Raw genomic sequence first — 14929 nt, 5'->3', positions numbered from 1 at the left:
TATTAATCGATAGTCGGATGGAAAAAACAATTAAAGCGAAAAGGTTTAGGACTTCTGTATGTGATAATCGTCAAAATCTGATCCGTACTCGTCGTTCTGAGAATAGAATCCGATAGCAATATGAGATTATGATTGATGTCATGTTTATTAATATTAATTATTTATCATTGCAAATATTTACAAGCTCACGTATCGGACTTTGTACTGCTTTATATGTATGGCCTTTCTTCTTAAATTATTGTAATGTTTTCATATAACTGTTATTAAAAATGGAATAAAAAAACGTTGAAGCTTTTACGTAGTTGGAATAGATAATAACCCTTATTATAGAACAAACACTGCAGTAGTAAATCATAGTACAGTAGTTTAGTCTTACGAATTATCGTGCGAAATACGACCAAAGAAAATTACATTTATATTTATACATGTATCCATTGTACATATAATAGAATTAAAGACGGTCACATGGAAGATAAATCAAAAAAAAAAATATTGAGGTTTTAAATGTATTGTGGATAATTTTTTCAATGAAATTGAGACATTTGCATTAATTTTTGAAAATATTCATATAATAAATCAATAATTTTGCAGGACGTTATCAAGTATATTGTACAATTTTTATCAGCGAGCTGTATTTGTAATTTAAATTGAGGTAGGTATATGAATGATTTTTCATTATGAAGTTGGATTTATTGCATAAATATTGGGGATGAAAGATTTAATTTCAAATATCACTAGCGGTCCTGTCACCTAAAATTAATAATATGTATTATTTCGTTACTTGGGACTCTATATTTTTCCTCTATTTCCTACATTTTCCAACGCGGGCGAAACTGGGGACGGAAATCTAGTATACAATAAAACTTTTAAGCCAACGTCATCAACATGCGTGAGAAGGACCAGGTCATATCCCTCATAAGACTCCAAAAGACGAAGTCGCGGGCACTAGTAACATATACGAAACCCTCTAGAACCCCTGGAAGTAAATCTTTAATTCAGTTGTCACGACCGTAAAGTAGATATTGTTTATAGGGCGAGCCATCATTGGTTTCTTACGATTTTACTTTTTCAATGGGCCATTAACTATAAGTGTATGCAATAAACATTTCGTAATATACCTGTGAACCTCGATAACAGAATAATCACTTAATATCCTTAATAAACTTGCTTTTCGATTTGACCACCGTCAGTGATTTATCCAAAAAAAGCTTCATTTAAAACCATTAAAAATCAATTTCCATCCAGCCTCCGGCTCGGGCATGATTAATTTCTCATACAAATTGAAAAATATATACAATAATATATAAATGCGCGTGGCTTTCGCTGTTATAAAGCAGTCATTTTACGGTGAAAAGTTATTCGCAAGAACGCATAAAAGAGATTTAATGTCACCACTTGAAGTATTCAATTTTTTACGGCCTCCCTGAATGAACTTATAACAAAATGTTTGGAAATCACAAAAAATATTGGACGAATACATTCGTACTTTGATTCATATTGTTACCGATATGAACAATAACAATAAAATCTCTTTTGCGTGAGAAATTGTAACAAAAATATAAAATTCTTTAAGCATTTAAAAATATAGGCAGAATTTAAAAAAGACCAACTTTTTAAGCAAATATAGACAAGATTTCTAGTTTCTAGTTCACCTAACTTGCGGACATCCTTACGCACCCGATTAAACACGTCGGTATTTTAAAAGGGTTAAACTGTTACTCCTTCCATATTCTACCCTATTCCATTAACAATACGGTTCATGTTTAAGCAAGGATAGGAACGGAAACGCTATGGCCTCAGATTATCTTGTGGTCCGAGTCATGACATTTCAATGTGTAGAAATTTTTTCATTTACACCACTTAAAACAAGTCTAAAAAAAAATACTATATTAATGAGAATTTGAAAATTACATGCACTTGAATTTATATGACTCATCCATATCAGACATAAATTGGTAATCTTCGTATTAGTAGTGGGAAGTGCGCGTACAATACGCGTCATGTATGATGTTACATAAATTATATCACTAATTTCCCTTCCTTGATTAAAATTTATCCGCTTACGCTTACATCAGACGCGCCTTTCCTATCTCGACTATGCTCCACTTTAAAATCCATCCGGTGCAGGTCATACGAGAAACCTCCGTAACTATTTCAAAACTTTTATATATTTTATCCCGTGGTCTCGCTCTTGTATCTGCACAATATGTGTAGTTATACATAGTTATATATCATGGAAGAATTGTATATAAATATATCTAAAAATACCATAAATTTTATATTTAAAATATAAGAACATTTCAGAGTTGTACCGCATTGCGCGGCACAGTTCAGGAGACGCGACGTTGCCGCGCCACGTCCGTGAGGCAAGTGTGGCAACGCCGCGCCGCGCATTGTCGATAATAATAATCTCCCGCCCGCACTCCCGAGCGCCTCGTCCCCTGTCCCTCGCCTCAGTGTGAGGCGTATACCCGAGCGAAACGGGTCACAATGAATAAACAAACGTGTTTAGAACTTATTAAACTATTCAAAAGTCATAGATTGCTATGGGACCCTTTGAATGCACATTTCTATCACAAGGAGTTGAAGGAACAAACGTGGAAGGATATAAGTTATAAAATTAAACTACCGGTTAAGGAGATTAAAAAAAAGATCACGAATTTACGCGGTGTGTTAAGAAAGGAAAGATATAGATGCCGTGAATATAACAAAACAGGTAATATTTTATTGCATGTACTAGCTGTAACCTGCGGCGGCACTTGCGTGTTACCAGGGCAAATATAAGCCTGTGTGCTAAACCAAACTATGATCTATCTCTGCACCGAATTTCATACAGATACGAAAAGCTGTTTTCGAGTGAAAGATTAACAAGCATCCATACATCTATCCATCTATCCATACTCACAAACTTTACATTAATCCAATTGATGATAATACATTTAGACTAACCTTAAAAATAAAACCGTGCCTATAAATTGTAATTTGTATTTTTTATTAAAAGCTCATTTTGTAAATATCTATCTTATTATTGTTGTCGTGACAATTTAATGCCCCATTGTATATCGAACCTTTGTCTTAAAAGTTACGCTTTCGCCTAGACATGTATATGAAGGACGCAGTTTATAAAGTGAATGGGGGGCGTTCGATGAAATAAGTTTGAGGGCCATCGTTTTATTTATTGGAATAAATTTAAATTACATAAAGTCTTCTGGCACTCGCCCGCCGCTGCTGGTCTTGTACCAGCTTCGCTTGCTCGACTTATACGCTACTTCAGAATCAGTTAATTATTTTTACACTAAAACTACATACTTACAGTAATAAGGAACTAAGTTTTTGTGTATGACAATTTAAAATGTTTGAATCTGTAATATTTTCCGTTACTATTAAAATACAGACAATATTTTCCACCAGCGAAGTTAACGTTCGTTTTTTTCAGATGGTGAACCCTATAAGTCCAGATGGTTTGCATTCGAACATCTTTCTTTTCTGGAAGACATAAGAAGTAATCAACCAAAGGGAACCCAAAACGAACCTTTTTCGATTGCCACTATAAATGTACGAATAATTATTTAAAAAATATATACACTAAATAATAATACAACATGAACTTAATTATTAATAGCAATAAGAACAATTGAAACATGACCAATATTAAAAATGTCTAATATGTCGTGTTAATTTCAAATTATATAACTTATGAAGACTACCTATCTTCTCTAGGATTTAATAATCATGAAAACGTTTATAAACAATTAATCTAACTTAATGATGAAATCAATTTAACAGGTGGCAAAAACCGAACCTGAAACAGAATCCAATCCAGAAAACGAAAAAGAAGAATCAGCTGCTCCCAACAGTGACAGTGAACGGCCTCTTGCAACAGCAACAGTATGGATGCAAGATGAAGATGAAACTCCAGCAGAAACCCAAACCATCACAAGAAAACGTAAAACGATAAAAAAATTCATTAAAAAAGCAAAGAGACTTAAAAGTGACGAGTATTTTCATAAATCCGATAATAGTTATGATGCATTTGGCAAATTAGTAGCAAGTGAATTGAGGAAATATGATAATCATACTCTCGCACATGTTAAGAAAGCCATCATGGATATTATTTTTCAAGCTGATACTGGTAATCTTCCTGTGGTTGAAATAAAATTTAACAGTAATAATTAGGATAATACTAAAGATTTGTCAACACAGCTGTTGCATTACAGTATTGTATATATTTTGGATAATAAACTTATTATGAGCTGAGAGGATTATTATAAATACTGACGTATTATTTAATTTAATTGGTTGGCTCTTCGAATAAATTTATTGAAATAGCATGACATTTTTGAGTTTCAATATTCTGATGATCTCATTCTGATTTGAATGACTCCAAAACTGCTATGAACTATGTGAATGAGCTTAAACATTTGTGTACAGTAAGTATTTTAAGATCGGTTCAATATTTTTTATGTCATCGCAGACAACCCAGTATGTGGGTCGCCTGAGCGAGCACCATCGCCTATGAATATTAGCAGAGTTCTTTTTCAGCAGCCAGCAAGTAAGTATGATAGGAATAAAGATAGGATTGACGAGGCGAATAATAAAAACACAGTAGCATTCGCATGCTGCTTCAAGTAGATCTTCTGTAAGGATTCGTGACGAAGACGTTACACAATGGTAAATAAAAGTTTAAGGTTAGACTCTTGACTTGATTTTTTTTTTTCGTACTATACCGAGACTTTAGACGTGTTTTAACTTTCTGTGAATAAGACCGTTGAAGTTTAATTGTAATTTAATTTTTCATGCTTGGAAATGTTTTGATTTATGGCTCACGTTAAGAGAGAAAACAACAATGATCAATAATTAATCAGGGCACCAACCAATTTTTTTTTTATTAGTTATCGCAAATCCTTTTGACTCTGCATTAATATATTGTATAATGGCTATGTGTGTAACGAAAAGTTTAATAAATTTCAGAGATTTACCGATATTTTGTTTACTCAGCAATGTATGCGCCGAACAAAAGACCACAAAATTACAATCCGCAAACAAGTTCATCCGTCAGTCACTTGGTACTGCTTGACAACGCACGGCACTCGGTTTTGCATGAATTTTAATGCATCGCTGACAACATAAAAGCATCATAAAGAACGTGGAAATACGACCCCATAGTATCGTCCTACTGATTTAAAAAAAATGGTGCCAATTTACGAGCTGTTTCAGAAGTCAGTGTTGTTTGAGATGGAGTAAAAACTTACACGTTTTTTCGACGTAGTTGTTGTTTGTTAAGTTATAGTTGGTCCACAAAGCTCGCTTGTTTTTAAAATGTTTGACACATGAGCCACAATATACGACTTTCTAGTGGAGGCAACTTTTTGTACGTCCTACTCGACAATGAAAATTATTTCTTTCATATTTTTGTGTTTCTCTCTGGAACCGTTGTAATAAAGAAATGAAGATTCCATTTAAAAAATCCACAGTGAGAAGACGAGTATTTCAAGTATATTTTGGAAACCGCAATAATTAATCGTGCTATTTTTATCGCATACTTTTTGATGAGGATCCTGAAAGTGTATTTAGGAGCTGGTCTTGAACAGGCTAAGTACAACAAAGTACAACTTAATAGAACGTGCGCCGTTATTCTAACATATAATTACTTTATTGAGTCGTAACAATAATTGAGACATAAATTACTATATTTTCAACACTCCGTCCGTGCTATGATCTAAGATAAACTCACTGAGGAAAGGAGACAGAAATATCGACTCATTATTCATTAGAAAGAGATAAATTCATTTTCCGGTTATCTGTTTAAATCGACAAAACAATTAGCAGTTTAAAATCGTCATAAATCTTTTATCGATACAAGCGAAATTATGCTGTGTTACTTTACATTTAGAGTGAAATTCGTTACTTGAAAAAAGTGTTGAGAGAAATCTAGGAACAGATTGAAAGGTTGAGTAATAAACGTAAATGCGCGTGCGCTTAGATTCGTAAGATAGTGTAGTGTCGGTGTTAATTTGATAATGATTATGGAGAATATTATAAAACACAACAAATATTTAACAATAGATACATAATTTTTCAAAAAAAAAAGGAATTACATTTACTCATTGTTGGATGTATTTTTTAGGACGAGCCACATTAGAAACAATGAGTATAAATGAAACCTCGTCTGCTATTAGATTTATCATATAACATAATGATACTTATTTTAATAAAGTCTCAATATCCAAGTGGTGTTATAATAGCACTAATAATAATACAACAATTAAAATAAAAAAAACACCCACATTGCTTTTAAATATGTCACATGCTACTCAATCGATGTTTTTTATATCGTATTCCTGCGTGCAAAATGTATTTTTATGTGTTCTCCGTGTAAATAAATACAGAAAAATGGTAACGCTAAATACCACATCGACAGTACAAGACCCATCTTCACTTCCTACCATTTGTTCTATCAATCACTAGCGATCATAATTAAAACCCGTCGTCATATTATAACGGATGTAACACCACATGTCACTGAATTTTGCACTCTCGCGCGATCTAATCAAATCGAACATATCAAATACATTGTAATGTAACAGTTATGATCAACTTGGAATATTCGCAAAAGATTTACACAGTACTATCAACTAGACGTCATTTATCACGATATTTAGAGCCATGTGATCCCTATTTGGGATCTTGTTTTTTCTTTCCTTCAGTCTCAGTCTGGCGTATACAGCCATCTCTCTTTAATGACGTCACACAACGGTGCAACCGCGCGGTCTAGACTTCAACGGTTAAATGCATTTCTGGAAAATTTATAGCAATGTTTTCTTGGTACGTTGTACAATATTTTCTATCCCACATTCGATATCGGAAAAAGCCAACGATGCACTGCAACTTCAAAACAACTTAAATATTTATTAATTGTTTCATTCTACGAGTATAGAGGTCTGATATGCGTTATTGTATTTTAGTCATTATCATTCCACGATAGGGCAAAAGCCACAGTGTTATTATCTTACCAGCCCCAAAGATTTCTATACTCATATATCTCTAAATAAAATACGATTTGTAAGGTACTCTTATTCACAAATTAAATCAAAATAATACGATGTCCTTATATACAAACGATATTGAGTTAACCGACAAGCAATCGAACTTATGAATTAATTGTTAATTACATAATGCGATCGATTTAGCGCTACCGAATTTGTAAAAAAAACACCTTCAAATAACTGAGATACAATTATAATTATTAAAGGATAACCGCTTGTCAATGTCGAATTCTTTTAAAATATAAGCACGGACTAGTATTTTGCCAATTAATTTCAATTAATGAAACACAGAGACATGTAAACACGATACTTAATCACATCAAGGTTTAATTTAAGTCCCTTAATTAGGCCTTTGATACTGTAAAAAAATAAATGAAAATATCTACCTATTATTCTTAATATAAAACATACATAAACTGATAGAACATTAAAATTCCACAAGTCACGATTTCTTTTAAAAAATTAAAGATAATATTCCAACCGGATATTCACTAAATGATACTACATTGCGTTACTTTTATTTAAGATTATTTAGATATTTTCATGGTTGTTTGACCATCGCAAAGATGGCCAAAAAAAAACCCTTTCCGGAAACCCATCTGCAGTGTCAATCTCATAAGGCACACGAAACGGGACTATCCAGTCTCGGCTCTCGCGAAATCTTCCGAGGGCATCATTCGAATTTAAATTTTTCCTGATATCGAGCTTTATAAGCGCATCATGCGTCGGGTGATAACTCTGATTAATACCTGAGATGGATCGCTGACGGACTGGTTGCAACGGTACTTGTGCGGTGACTTACGAAATTGCCTTTTCAGCTTTGGATTATTGCATTTCGCGATGGTTTTAACGCTTATTTTAAATTCACACACACATTAACGTATATAAATTTATAAAACACGACATATAATAAAAACAAATTTTAGATCAAATCGGATATTTCTATTCACTTTGGCTACGAACAACTCACGTTTATTCTGACATTTATTTTCCTATTTTTAAAATACAGTAATTGAAATCCATACATATTGCCGAGTTACACATAATAAAATTCATACTTAATATTCTTTAGACGTCGCAAGTTTCAATCGATTTTATATTTTACACAAAATTGTATAATAATATTGCGTAAGATCCCGTTAATGGGAGTTATTTCATAAAACGAATGGGCCCCCGCGTGACGTGCAGCTTGCTTCCTTCAATTAAATGTCATCAAAGGTCGACTAAAAAGTGCTAGTGATATATTGATCCGGTTCCACTTAGCTCCTCATAGAATACAATTTTAAAGCAATTTATTAGAACGAATACTAGAAAAAAATTCCGTGCCACGTCAATACTCAATAAAGCTTAGCTCTTACGATCCGTGGTAGCAATTAGGTACTATTCGTGATGCGAAGAAAATGAAAAAACCGTTCACAATGATATTCTTCCATAAATCTTTTATTAATTTATTTATATCGCATTTGTAATAACGAATACAGCTACACTTCTTAAACGAAACATAGAATTTTGATAAGTTTCTTAGGACAAGTCTAATTGGTTACTACATTTGGTAAAGCCCCGTTAATCGTTATAACACGAACAAAAATAACTTTAATAGAGCAAATAATATGTATTACATTGTAAGCACACCGTAAAACAGCGCATTTAAATTAACTGCAGCGCATATGAAATTATATTGCGCCCTAGGGCTACAGTTAGAATTAAAAGGCAGTTTACGCACACAGCCGTTAACCGATGCCTGCACAATTTGTGGACACACGACACTATCGCGTGGAATAGCTTTCAATACCATTACAAGCCTCTTTACGAGCTTTGAATAAAGGATAATGCGAACATTGATTGGCTTTTATTTCGATTTAAATTATCAGTTTTGTTTTAATCAATGATAACACTGTCGATTCCTAGTACAGAATTAGCGTCAGGGGATAGCGTTGTTATTTTAAGATTGTGTTTGGTTGATTGGTGTTTATAGGCATTTAGAAGTGTATTTAGAAATATTGATATGACCCCTTCATAATTATGTTACGATCGTTCTGCGTCCACCAAAGACACAATGCTATCTAGTGAACCGATAGATTCAAAACGTGTAAGTTTTCAGATCGGTCTCGTCTCTTGCATTATACTTCAACTCATACTTATTTTATTGATCTAAGTCCTCTTTTTCATTCACTCCAAAAAAAACATATTCCTTTTACTTTTCACACACATTTTCAATAAAAACCATTATAATTACATATAGGATTAATAACACTGTATAGGGCAGGACAATTCAAAAAGCATGCGTTCCAATTTTTTCTAGAACTCGCTGGAACTCCCAAAAAAATAGTCCAGAAAATTCCGCGTCTTTCTGTAAGTGTTTATTGATGACGGCGAGGTGACACTTATGTTTTCTTACACGCCTCACGTGAATTATTTATACAATTACCGGCAACGCGTGAACGGACGTAAATTACACTTTTTGTCTATATTTGCAAACGAATTCTGCAATTTTAAGAAAAAGCAACAGTTTAATAACGATCGATGGCAACTTCTTCCGTCTAAACTGGAACCACTGTTTTTTTTTAAATATTTATTAATCGCATAACGCGTTGATAAATTAAATAAAACAGTGTGCTAAATTCCTTTTTAGCTGAATATCCCTACTAGTCCCTACTAATATTATAAATGCGAAAGTAACTCTGTCTGTCTGTCTGTCTGTTACGCTTTCACGCCTAAACCACTGATTCGATTTTGATAAAATTTGGTATGAAGATAGAACTGAACTTGGGAAAGGACATAGGATACTTTTTATCGCGAAAAAAGGGTAGAAAGGGTTGAAAGAGGGGATGAAAGTTTGTATGAAAGTTCGTTATTGTCAAACCGATTTTGTATGACTTGGTATGAAGATGGAGCTAAACGTGGGAAAGAACAAACCATACTTTTCAAATGCGAAGAAAATAATCCTTACCATGTCGCGCGATATAAGCGAATTCTACGCGGGCGAAGCCGCGGGCGAAAAGCTAGTGTAGAAATAAATTATAAGGCCTTTCATTATACAAGTAAATTCTGAAGTCCTCATATAACTAATAAAGTAACAGAGTGGTTTGAGTAAGGATGATTACGGAAAATATTTGGTAGTCGGTATAAAAGCAGATGAAAGTATGTTTCTTTAGCGAAGTTGTACCAGTTGCCCATGAAGAACTATGTATATTTAAATACTGGGAGTAAAATACCCTTTACTTAAGATTTGTTGAGAAGCTTTCAGCTATCAGCTCTAATAACGAAGATTATTTTGGTCTCTGTTTTAGGCAAGACATTATTTTTACAGACCGACCAGTTTGCTAACTCTTATGCAATCAAACTTCATTACTGAGCTCATCAAATAATTTGGTTTGTGCATATTACAATCGTAATCTACATATATGGAAAGATTATTTGACTTCTTCCAATTACAAACCGAATCAAATGATAGATACTAATAAATAAAAAAAAACAATTTAACAAGACATAGGTATTTCTAATATTGGAAAAGATGGGCTATAAATAATCTTGTTAAAGATAATTGAGAATTATTGCGTAGTGCAGGAGCGGCGTATCGCGCGATTCTAACGCGATTTTGTATGAAGCTTTGAAGCGAGCGATTTTGCTATTTTTCAAGGAATGTACGGAACAAATTGATATATACTGTCTTGTTTTCATTTATAGTCACAATATAAGCGGTATATAAGACTGGACTAATACAACTGACAACGATATCGCTAACTCCAGTAGTAACATAGCATTGTATCTTTATGGTTTTTTTTAGATCAATGTATTATTTAGTGTGAGATGTATGGGTAATGCACACTTGCGCTGAATAAACATTCTCAAATGGTACCTACATTTCTTTTTAAATATACTTCACAAATTCATCATTAGTCATACAATATAGCATAGCTCTTTATTTGTACTCGAAGTATGTAGTTGTTATGGATAGAGCACCAATATATTTACTAAAATTATAAAATGATTTTTCAATGACTCAGTAAAGAACATTAAACTGCGTGAGTTGATACGTAAATGTGAAATTGATACTGAAAATTGAAATGTTAATAATAGTTTGCGTTAAGTCTCAAAAAGGAAAAATAAAAAAAAATAAAAAAACGAATATTTTAAAATTTATTGGAGAATGTGTTTAATTATATCTATTATTTAAGAAGAAGAAGAAGAGTTGTCAGTAAGGGTTTAATACTGAACCGATTTTCTTTTATCTAAATATATTTGCTGCATAAGCTATATTTTATTTTGTTTTATCCCCAAAGCCGGGACAAGCGGCCAATCTGATATAAAGATACATTCGTTCCCCATATGCTTCTGCGCCCATGCACCAGGGTGATAGTAAGTGCGTTATATCAATAAAAACATTAAGCTCATAATGCATTGCTCTTCTAAGAGCCCCCAGCCATAGTTCGTAGCGTGTAAAGGTAGCGCGTCGGGCTAACATCATTTGTTGAATTTACGATGATGTTCCTATTGTTTATAGCTTAGTTTGGCATCATTGTGATGCCGAGATTAGGAAGTAGGTGAGTCCAACTCTATATCGCGATCGAATTATTATTGAGCAATAAATTTTCGCCTCGTTTTCTTGTTACCGACAAAATACTGGGAATTTTATTTTGCTAGCACATGAGGGTAATTGAATGGAATAGTCGATTTCATATGACTATCATTCCTTACTTTACTATTGTACTACTTCTCGTAGTATCAATTGCACAATCGTAGTAGAAATTGCACAATCTCTACTGATTGTGCAATTTCTCTGATATTGATCTACAAATATTCTGACAAAAGGAAAGGTCGAATTTCAAGTAAGTTTAATATTGCATATTAAATCACACGCTGTGTTATTTCGTTTTATTTATTCTAACTTTCCCTACACATATTTTTATATATATTTCAAATACATAAGAAATAATATTATATTTAAATGAGTAAAAAACAGACCACGTGATATCATTTAATTGAATACAATATTGGGATACGAATCGTATGAAAATTCTCAACTATTGTCACTATTACAGTCACACAATTGAACAAGATTATCGCAGTTCGAGGATCAATTTGTGACACAATACAACCAAAACACGCGAAGCATTTAATAAATTACATAAAATAAGCAAGCAACTAGGGATCTAGGTGATATCTAATAATAGTCATGATAATGACTAAATTGCACGATCTCTGCGCTTCATAAATCATTTCAAGTCATTTACTGGTTTTGAAATAAGAGCGATTAACGTGACTTATTAACTTGAGAACTTGCTTTTATTTTTCATACGATCTTTTTGCAAGATACGACTTGGATATATGAATAAAATAAATTTAACATAAATATAAATGACCGCTATTATGTGTTATTTAGCGTATTATTACATCTTTTACTTTGTACTAATAAGATAATATGCGACTAAATTATAGATTACTATCTCAATAAAATGGCTGATAATTTATTTATAACAAGTTATTTAAGAAGTGAATCTGCCGATACAATAATTTATCCGAATTTTGTAATATAAGCAAATATTTATTCCTCTTATACAAAACCAATTTGGCAGAAATTTTGTATGGAAACTTTGTATGTATGAGAGAATTATTCACCTACGTACCTAAGCTTACATACGCTTCGCTTACATACGTACATAAGCTTCGGCATATACCTGTCATAGAGAAGTAGGGTTAAATTGTATGAAAACATGGGTATTATAAATGTTAACAAGGTCCATCCACCGTTTAGAAACTAGGCAAGAGGCGATAAAAAACGTTAACTAGTATAAATTAACAGGAAAATAATTAGACAAAAGTTATGTTTCCATTCTAGGAAATTGCTCCAAAAGGAAACATTAGCATATTATAATCAACGACAAATTAATAGATAAATATTAGGTCCAATTAGCTTGAATTAGTTATAAGTTAGTTTGATTTGATAGAAATACATTAAGGACGAAATTTATTTAAAGACTATAAGTTCTATTCAATAAAAGCATCAAGCTGAAATTAACAAATGCCGGTTCTGAATTTAATATTATAATAAGCATCGAAAAGATTCAATTTCCTCCACCAAACGACTCTCCAATGTTTCATTAAAAGTATCGGCTACATTGTCGATGGATTAATTCATCGCACTCGAAACTCTGAAAGCTTTATATATTGCTTTAATTTTTGTCGATCGTAAAGTACGTTTGTCGTATTAAACACTGGACTGTAATTGTTTTTAAATTGTTTTCGACCAGCCGAATTATGACTATTGAATTAAATGTATAATAATATTTTAAGAATATTGCATATTACATGCTGCGATCGTGTTCATTTATAATATTTATTCGCAAGCCCCATATCGAATTATTGGATGGGAGTGTATATCGTATTTTTTAAATCTCATTGAAACTATAAAATAAAACATGAATAAGGGAGTGTTTTTTCTTCAGTCTCTAGACACTTGTATACAAGAGAATTATTATTTATAACATTCACATATTTCTAAACAAAAGCTGGTATTAAAACAAAAACTATTAACAAACTACAGGAACATTTCTGATGGGTTAAATTCCCACCTTTATATTTACGTGGCTACTTTTAGGAGCACATTGATACATCAAATAGAACAACATAATAAGTTTTTCTTTGTTTACGAATTCTAAACAATAATGTATAATGCAAATCTACGATATAATGTATAATCAATCTATCTAATAAAATATGATCGTGTTTCTTTAAATTTACGTGTCTCAAAGAAATTACAGTGTTGGAAATTTGTTTGCTGCTATATAAACCAACAATGTGAACTAATGGTGAGCGAGAACCAAGCCGTTGATGTAACTAGTGGAACTAACGCTTAAAGTAATTCATGTTTTTTCTTAATCAAGCTTCAAAGGTAAACATTCTAAACAACACAATGCTTATATTTTTCGATAAGCTATTCATTTCATATAGTACATCGTAATACAGGTTTTGGCACTTTGTGCTCTGTGAGAGCTTCATTAATTAAACATTATTCATTAAGATAATATTGTATAATAGTTGCTGCTGTCCTACGTTAACTTGCTACAATTATCGCAACAACCCGTTTAAATCTTGCAACATATTCGATGTATAATTATACATAAAAATAACTAGAAATTTCGCATTCCATATGAACGCGAAATAAAACAAGAATTCTCATTGATAACTACAATAGGTTTACAACCTAACTTTCGGGTTTTGAAACAATATTGTGTTGATTGTACTTTTATATTACTATTTTTTGTTTACTAAAGATTCCACTTTTTTTATTTATAACATAGGCCAATTAACAATGAATAACTGAAATGTTATGTATATAGGGCACATTAATTCACATTTGTTCCATTGGTAAATTTGTTTTGTGGATATCAATAAATGTGTCGTCCCTAACTCTTGGTCATCATCACAGTTCATTTATATAATTCATCATCTAATAATATATTAATCATTACTTTTTTTAGCAAATTTTTCATACCATTTTGAAAATAGTTAATACTGAGTACTAGACCAAAAGCACTTTATCCTACTAATAATATAAACGCGAAACTAAAAGTAAGAATGGATGGATGTACAGATGTTTGTTGCTCTTTCAGGCGAAAAGAGCTTGTCGTATCTGTATGAATGTGGTACAGAGATAGATTATAGTCTAAATTAGGTCACAGGCTACTTTTTCCCCGGGTACGACACAAGTGACGATGCGGGTTACAGCTAATCTGTATAAAATTGGTCAAGAAATCGTGTCAAAGATCAAAAGAAAGTGTCAAAGATTACAACTATAAGATTATATTAAGATATACCTAGTCTTGCCATAAATATTGTAATAAAGAAAAAAGAAAATTGTTAACTGCAAATAACATTTATTA

The 14929-nt window shown here is 32.3% G+C and overlaps 2 protein-coding genes across 5 annotated transcripts in view; one reads left to right on the top strand and one right to left on the bottom strand.

The window, feature by feature from the left end:
• Positions 1-4292, top strand: part of LOC119834063 — a 115851-nt gene extending 111559 nt beyond the window's left edge. For 2 of the 3 annotated variants that reach the window (XM_038358344.1, XM_038358343.1), the window contains 2 exons: positions 3437-3555; positions 3787-4292. In XM_038358344.1, coding sequence (XP_038214272.1) covers positions 3437-3555; positions 3787-4176 — 509 coding nt within the window. In that variant the 3' untranslated portion in view covers positions 4177-4292. Of the gene's footprint in view, positions 1-2304; positions 2717-3436; positions 3556-3786 lie in introns of all 3 variants that reach the window. The other variant, XM_038358342.1, reaches the window with a different exon arrangement.
• Positions 1-14929, bottom strand: part of LOC119834062 (serum response factor homolog) — a 170290-nt gene that overhangs the window by 96295 nt on the left and 59066 nt on the right. The gene's annotated exons all lie outside the window — the stretch shown is intronic.

The sequence above is a fragment of the Zerene cesonia genome, chromosome 18 (assembly GCF_012273895.1).
Source record: "Zerene cesonia ecotype Mississippi chromosome 18, Zerene_cesonia_1.1, whole genome shotgun sequence".
Lineage (NCBI taxonomy): Eukaryota > Metazoa > Arthropoda > Insecta > Lepidoptera > Pieridae > Zerene > Zerene cesonia.
This window is presented reverse-complemented; position numbering and strand designations above follow the sequence as displayed.